The sequence below is a fragment of the Ostrinia furnacalis genome, unplaced genomic scaffold (genome assembly GCF_004193835.3).
Source record: "Ostrinia furnacalis isolate ACB-3 unplaced genomic scaffold, ASM419383v2 OfSCF3655, whole genome shotgun sequence".
Taxonomy (NCBI): domain Eukaryota; kingdom Metazoa; phylum Arthropoda; class Insecta; order Lepidoptera; family Crambidae; genus Ostrinia; species Ostrinia furnacalis.
In genome coordinates, this window is record NW_021133894.1 from 1 (window position 1) to 7,862 (window position 7,862).

General features: G+C 59.4%; 1 protein-coding gene across 1 annotated transcript; it reads left to right on the top strand.

Moving 5' to 3' along the window:
• Positions 1-2,652: 2,652 nt before the first annotated feature.
• LOC114358047 (uncharacterized) lies at positions 2,653-4,140 on the top strand. Its single transcript, XM_028311909.1, has one exon. It carries the CDS (start codon positions 2,653-2,655, stop codon positions 4,138-4,140), a length of 1,488 nt encoding a protein of 495 aa, XP_028167710.1.
• The last annotated feature ends 3,722 nt before the right edge of the window (positions 4,141-7,862 follow it).

Genomic DNA, 7,862 nt, shown 5'->3' on the forward strand with positions numbered 1-7,862 from the left:
CTCACCCCCCCTCTAGTCCACCCTTCTAGCCCGCCGCCTTGCCCGGTCCTCGCTCGGTCCGCGCTCGGTCCGCGCTCGGTCCACGCTCGGTCCACAGCCGGTCCTCGCGCCCGGCCCGCGGCCGGTCCTCGCTCGGTCCGCGCTCGGTCCGCGCTCGGTCCACGCTCGGTCCACAGCCGGTCCTCGCGCCCGGCCCGCGGCCGGTCCTCGCTCGGTCCGCGCTCGGTCCGCGCTCGGTCCACGCTCGGTCCACAGCCGGTCCTCGCGCCCGGTCCGCGGCCGGTCCTCGCTCGGTCCGCGCTCGGTCCGCGCTCGGTCCACAGCCGGTCCACAGCCGGTCCTCGCGCCCGGTCCGCGCCCGGTCCGCGGCCGGTCCTCGCTCGGTCCGCGCTCGGTCCACAGCCGGTCCTCGCGCCCGGTCCGCGTCGGTCCGCGTCGGTCCACAGCCGGTCCTCGTGCCCGGTCCGCACCCGGCCTATCACCAAGTGCCGGTGAAACATACATCGACGACTGGGCGGTCCTCGTGCCCGGTCCGCACCCGGCCTATCACCAAGTGCCGGTGAGACATACGTCGACGACTGGGCGGTCCTCGCGCCCGGTCCGCAGTCTGCCTATCACCAAATACCGGTGAAACACTGGACTTTGTGGGGACATCTCAGTAGTGAAACCGTGTGGTGAAGTGAAACTTTTGTGCCAACCTCTGGATTGCAGTGTTTCTCTGGACTGCAGTGCACACCCCGGACTTTTGGACTGACGGACAGTAAGTGACCAAGATGCCGATAGCTAGGTCACCACCACCACCCCCTGCCCGAAGAGTGACCCGCGCGGGATCGCGGGAAGGCACTGTGGCGCCAAGCACCCAGCCCGTCTCTGGCTCTCCGCCCCTCAGTAGGCTTTCTGAGGCGCACTCCGTAGACAACTCCTTCGTGTCCCTGGAGAGTGGGAGTGAGAAGTGCCCGTCACAACCTGGCCCGGTGGGAACCGCTCGGGCTGATTCACCGCACTCGCTGGACTCCGTCGACTCGGAGATTCATCGACCTCCTGTGGCGGCCACTCCGCGCTCGCGCAGCACTTCTGCCACCAGCGCCCCGCAGTCAGCCTGCAAGCGCAAGATACTGGCCACTCCCTTCCCCAAACCCGACTTCGGAGACACGCTCTTCACCCCACTGCTTCAAGAGCTCCATGGCCTGATGGCCAGTATACCAGCGTTGCTCAATGAGGAAAAGAGTGTGAGGAAGGAGAACCGCGAGCGGGCGGTCCAGTGTAGCATGGACGCGGCTCGATTACTTCAGAAAATACACCTTAAATACCTGGAAGTATCTACACCTAGCCGGGAAGGAAGCTTGGCGCAAGTAACACCTGCAGCCACTGCTGCCGCCACCGCCGCCACCACCAACAGCCACTGCTGCGAGGAGACGCTCGCAGCCGCCGTGACTAAGGCCGTGACCCAGGCGGTAAGAACCGAGTTCGGGCGCATGAAATCCATCTCGCCCGCCCAGCCCATTGGTACACGAACCTACGCCCAGACCCTGGCTTCCACGCCGGCGCAGCCCAACGCTGGGAATTACCATCCTCCGCGGCGAGATGAGCAGAGTCCGCGCCCAGCTCTCATCATGGCATCAACTGCGCAGAAGGCCGACAGACAGCTGGTCACCAAGACCTTAAAAACCGCTGTGCCTTTTTCGGAGGTGAACTTCACGGCGGCCAGGATTGAGATGCTCTCCCGGGGGAAGGCAAGGGTAGAGTTCGACTCGGCCGACCACCTCCAGGAGGCCCTCAAACGCATCAACGACAGCACACACGCCTCTGGGGTCAGCGCCGAGCCCGAGAAGAGGTTAATGCCTATGGTTGCGCTCAAGGGCATCTCCAGGGATACAGAAAGCGAGGACCTTATTGATACCTTGTTCTCACAAAACCCCGAGCTGAGTAAGGAGGAGCAAGAGCGAGTTAAACTGCGGTTCCTTAGGAAGAACCGCAACCCGAGCCTTTACAACGCCGTCATCATGGTACCGCCGAAGGTGTACCAAGCCATCATCAACCTCGGTCGCGTGCGCCTCGACCATCAACGGGTGCACGCCGAAGACTTCTCACCGTTCGTGCAGTGTCGCCGGTGCCTGCTGTTTGGACATACGCAGGCGCGTTGCCCGGCTACTACTCCTGTCTGCCACCACTGCGCGACCGCCGGACATCAGGTAGCGGAGTGCCCCAACAGGGTTATGGCCCCTGTGTGTGCCAATTGTATCGCCTACAGAGCGAAATTTAAGACCGACTCGTCCGCCAAGCACTCGGCCTTGGATCAAGCATGCCCCAGATTGAGAGCCATGAGAAATCGCATTCTATCAAAAGTAGATTATGCCCCGTAGGAGCGACCCCAACATTCGTTTCATTCAAATCAATTTAGACAAGTCTCAGTCGGCTTTTTATGAGCTGATGTCTACCTTCAATCGTCGGAATGTGGGGGTTGCTGCGGTCTCTGAACCTTACAGGGGGGCGGGCTGCTTGGCCAAGGGCTCGGACCTGGCGGTCGTTTTCCAACAATCCGGGCACAATAACCCTGTTAGGGCCGCTATGTACATAGATAAGCAATTAGCTCTAGATTGTAAGGCCATTTTACTGTCACAATTTTGTTCCCCTGATTTGGTCACTGTTAGGATGTCCGTTGGGCGCATGCCCGTGTTTCTTGTGTCCATATACCTGCCCCCGAGGTGCAATGTAGCTGAATCCCCTACAGTTCAAACGTTGGTGCGCTTTTTGGATAGCATTGATAACTCCCGGTGCATCGTCATGGGGGACTTTAACGCCGCCCACCCACTTTGGGACTACGCGAGGGCGGCTAACTCAACCGGTCATTACATCTACAACTTTACCCAGACCAGGGATCTGCTATGTTGCAACTCGGGCCAAATTACGTTTAGGACGGTCACGCACGGCCGACCGCGGAGCAGTTCTATTGACCTGACTTTCATTGCATCTGACTTAGCACATCAAGTACGCGATTGGCACACGGAAGAAGACGCGATCACGGCGTCACAACATATTGCCATTGCTTTTGCATTAGTTACGTCGTCCTCTTATGTCCCCAACCCGCCGCCACAATCTACTTTTCGCTATAAAGTTTCACCCGCCACCGACTGGAGAGTGTTCAAGGACTCTCTCGCTGCGGCTATGATGGGGATGGATGTGGAGGCCGAGCAGTTGCCAGACTTAACACCATCTGAAGTGGATGCAGCTGTTCTGGGGGTTACGGCGGCCGTCTGCCGGGCTGCTGAGCAGTCAATGCCAACACGGCATGGCAACCTTCCCCCACCGCGAGCCCCGTTTTGGACCGCCGAGCTGTCGGCCATGAAGGGCCAAGTGGCTCGGCTTGGCCGGCGGATTGGCGCTCTGAGGAGGCGGAATCAGATCATGGGCCACTCGGACCCGATACTGGGGGAGTACGCGGACCTCAGGAGGCGCTATGCCCAGTCCATCTCTCGGGCAGCTAGGGATAATTTCAGGGAGTTTTGTCAGTCGCAAACATTGGAAAAGGTATGGACGGTGACGAACCCCGTCGTGCGCGCTGACGGAGCTCCCAGAAAACCACCTGCCACCCTGGCCACGCCGGACGGGCACACTGTTTCCGCGGAAGACTCTGCGGAATTTCTCCTGCGGCACTTTTATCCCGAGGACCCACCGGACCAGGACACCCCATTTCAAGCAGCTCTTAGGGCGGACCGGGACACCCTGCCCAATACCAGAGACGACCTCCCGTTCACCTTGGAGGAGATTATCGAAGCCTTAAGCTCAATTTCACANCTCGCGCCCGGTCCGCGTCGGTCCGCACCCGGCCTATCACCAAGTGCCGGTGAAACATACATAGACGACTGGGCGGTCCTCGCGCCCGGTCCGCGTCGGTCCGCGTCGGTCCGCGGCCGGTCCTCGCGCCCGGTCCGCGCCGGTCCTCGCGCCCGGTCCGCGTCGGTCCGCGGCCGGTCCTCACGCCCGGTCCGCGCCGGTCCGCGCCGGTCCTCGCGCCCGGTCCGCGCCGGTCCGCGTCGGTCCGCACCCGGCCTATCACCAAGTGCCGGTGAAACCTACATCGACGACCGTGTGGTCCTCGCGCCCGACCCTCGCGCCCGGTTATCACCAAGTGCCGGTTGAACTCACATCGACGACAGTGCGGTCCTCGCGCCCGACTCTCGCGACCGGTTATCACCAAGTACCGGTGAAACATCGGACTGTCTGGGGACACTGGGTTGCGACCTTCAACTGAGTGGTGAAACACTGTGTGGTGAAGTGAAACTTTTGTGCCAACCTCTGGATTGCAGTGTTTTTCTGGACTGCAGTGCACACCCTGGACTTTTGGACTGACGGACAGTAAGTGATCGAGATGCCGATAGCTAGGTCACCACCACCACCCCCTGCCCGAAGAGTGACCCGCGCGGGATCGCGGGAGGGCACTGTGGCACCAAACACCCAGCCCGTCTCTCGCTCTCCGCCCCTCAGTAGGCTTTCTGAGGCGCACTCCGTAGACAACTCCTTCATGTCCTTGGAGAGTGGGAGTGAGAAGTGCCCGCCACAACCTAGCCCGGTGGGAACCGCTCGGGCTGATTCACCGCACTCGCTGGACTCCGTTGACTCGGAGATTCGTCGACCTCCTGTGGCGGCCACTCCGCGCTCGCGCAGCACTTCTGCCACCAGCGCCCCGCAGTCAGCCTGCAAGCGCAAGATACTGGCCACTCCCTTCCCCAAACCCGACTTCGGAGACACGCTCTTCACCCCACTGCTCCAAGAGCTCCATGGCCTGATGGCCAGCATACCAGCGTTGCTCAATGAGGAGAAGAGTGTGAGGAAGGAGAACCGCGAGCGGGCGGTCCAGTGTAGCATGGACGCGGCTCGATTACTTCAGAAAATACACCTTAAATACCTGGAAGTATCTACACCTAGCCGGGAAGGAAGCTTGGCGCAAGTAACGCCTGCCGCCGCCGCCACTCCTGCCGCCGCCGCCACTGCCGCCACTGCTGCTGCCACCGCAGCCACCACCAACAGCCACTGCTGCGAGGAGGCGCTCGCAGCCGCCGTGACTAAAGCCGTGACCCAGGCGGTAAGAACCGAGTTCGGGCGCATGAAATCCATCTCGCCCGCCCAGCCCATTGGTACACGAACCTACGCCCAGACCCTGGCTTCCACGCCGGCGCAGCCCAACGCTGGGAATTACCATCTTCCGCGGCGAGATGAGCAGAGTGCGCGCCCAGCTCTCATCATGTCATCAACTGCGCAGAAGGCCGACAGACAGCTGGTCACCAAGACCTTAAAAACCGCTGTGCCTTTCTCGGAGGTGAACTTCACGGCGGCCAGAATTGAGATGCTCTCACGGGGGAAGGCTAGGGTAGAGTTCGACTCGGCCGACCACCTCCAGGAGGCCCTCAAACGCATCAACGACAGCACACACGCCTCTGGGGTCAGCGCCGAGCCCGAGAAGAGGTTAATGCCAATGATTGCTCTCAAGGGCATCTCCAGGGATACAGAAAGCGAGGACCTTATTGATACTTTGTTCTCACAAAACCCCGAGCTGAGTAAGGAGGAGCAAGAGCGAGTTAAACTGCGGTTCCTTAGGAAGAACCGCAACCCGAGCCTTTACAACGCCGTCATCATGGTACCGCCGAAGGTGTACCAAGCCATCATCAACCTCGGTCGCGTGCGCCTCGACCATCAACGGGTGCACGCCGAAGACTTCTCACCGTTCGTGCAGTGTCGCCGGTGCCTGCTGTTTGGACATACGCAGGCGCGTTGCCCGGCTACTACTACTCCTGTCTGCCACCACTGCGCGACCGCCGGACATCAGGTAGCGGAGTGCCCCAACAGGGTTATGGCCCCTGTGTGTGCCAATTGTATCGCCTACAGAGCGAAATTTAAAACCGACTCGTCCGCCAAGCACTCGGCCTTGGATCAAGCATGCCCCAGATTGAGAGCCATGAGAAATCGCATTCTATCAAAAGTAGATTATGCCCCGTAGGAGCGACCCCAACATTCGTTTCATTCAAATCAATTTAGACAAGTCTCAGTCGGCTTTCTATGAGCTGATGTCTACCTTCAATCGTCGGAATGTGGGGGTTGCTGCGGTCTCTGAACCTTACAGGGGGGCGGGCTGCTTGGCCAAGGGCTCGGACCTGGCGGTCGTTTTCCAACAATCCGGGCACAATAACCCTGTTAGGGCCGCTATGTACATAGATAAGCAATTAGCTCTAGACTGTAAGGCCATTTTACTGTCACAATTTTGTTCCCCTGATTTGGTCACTGTTAGGATGTCCGTTGGGCGCATGCCCGTATTTCTTGTGTCAATATACCTGCCCCCGAGGTGCAATGTAGCTGAATCCCCTACGGTTCAAACGTTGGTGCGCTTTTTGGATAGCATTGATAACTCCCGGTGCATCGTCATGGGGGACTTTAACGCCGCCCACCCACTTTGGGACTACGCGAGGGCGGCTAACTCAACCGGTCATTATATCTACAACTTTACCCAGACCAGGGATCTGCTGTGTTGCAACTCGGGCCAAATTACGTTTAGGACGATCACGCACGGTCGACCGCGGAGCAGTTCTATTGACCTGACTTTCATTGCATCTGACTTAGCACATCAAGTGCGCGATTGGCACACGGAAGAAGACGCGATCGCGGCGTCACAGCATATTGCCATTGCTTTTTTATTAGTAACGTCGTCCTCTTATGTCCCCAATCCGCCGCCACAATCTACTTTTCGCTATAAAGTTTCACCCGCCACCGACTGGAGAGTGTTCAAGGACTCTCTCGCTGCGGCTATGATGGGGATGGATGTGGAGGCCGAGCAGTTGCCAGACTTAACACCATCTGAAGTGGATGCAGCTGTTCTGGGGGTTACGGCGGCCGTCTGCCGGGCTGCTGAGCAGTCAATGCCAACACGGCATGGCAACCTTCCCCCACCGCGAGCCCCGTTTTGGACCGCCGAGCTGTCGGCCATGAAGGGCCAAGTGGCTCGGCTTGGCCGGCGGATTGGCGCTCTGAGGAGGCGGAATCAGATCATGGGCCACTCGGACCCGATACTGGGGGAGTACGCGGACCTCAGGAGGCGCTATGCCCAGTCCATCTCTCGGGCAGCTAGGGATAATTTCAGGGAGTTTTGTCAGTCGCAAACATTGGAAAAGGTATGGACGGTGACGAACCCCGTCGTGCGCGCTGACGGAGCTCCCAGAAAACCACCTGCCACCCTGGCCACGCCGGACGGGCACACTGTTTCCGCGGAAGACTCTGCGGAATTTCTCCTGCGGCACTTTTATCCCGAGGACCCACCGGACCAGGACACCCCATTTCAAGCAGCTCTTAGGGCGGACCGGGACACCCTGCCCAATACCAGAGACGACCTCCCGTTCACCTTGGAGGAGATTATCGAAGCCTTAAGCTCAATTTCACACAGGAAGGCTCCGGGGGTGGACGGACTCACCTCAGACATTTGTCTGGTGGCGGTCAGGACATTCCCGGAGTTCTTCCTTGGCCTTTTTAACCGATGTCTGACCCTGGGGCACTTTCCTAAGAGCTGGAAATTTGCTTTGGTCAGAATAATCCCTAAGCCGGGGGCCTCTGGGGCTGACTCGGTTAAATCACACCGGCCCATTGGCCTAATTAACGTCTTTGGCAAGGTTCTCGAGAAGCTCTTCGTGGGCCGCCTCCTTCACCACTCGGCTATATCGGGTAATCTCTCGCCGCTCCAGTACGGCTTTAGACGTAACACCTCCACTCTACACGCCCTCAATGATGCCATAGAACATATAAACCGGTTCCGTCAGGCTCGTATGCCCTGTGTGGCAGTGTCTCTAGATATACAATCTGCATTTANCGAGCGTTTGTAT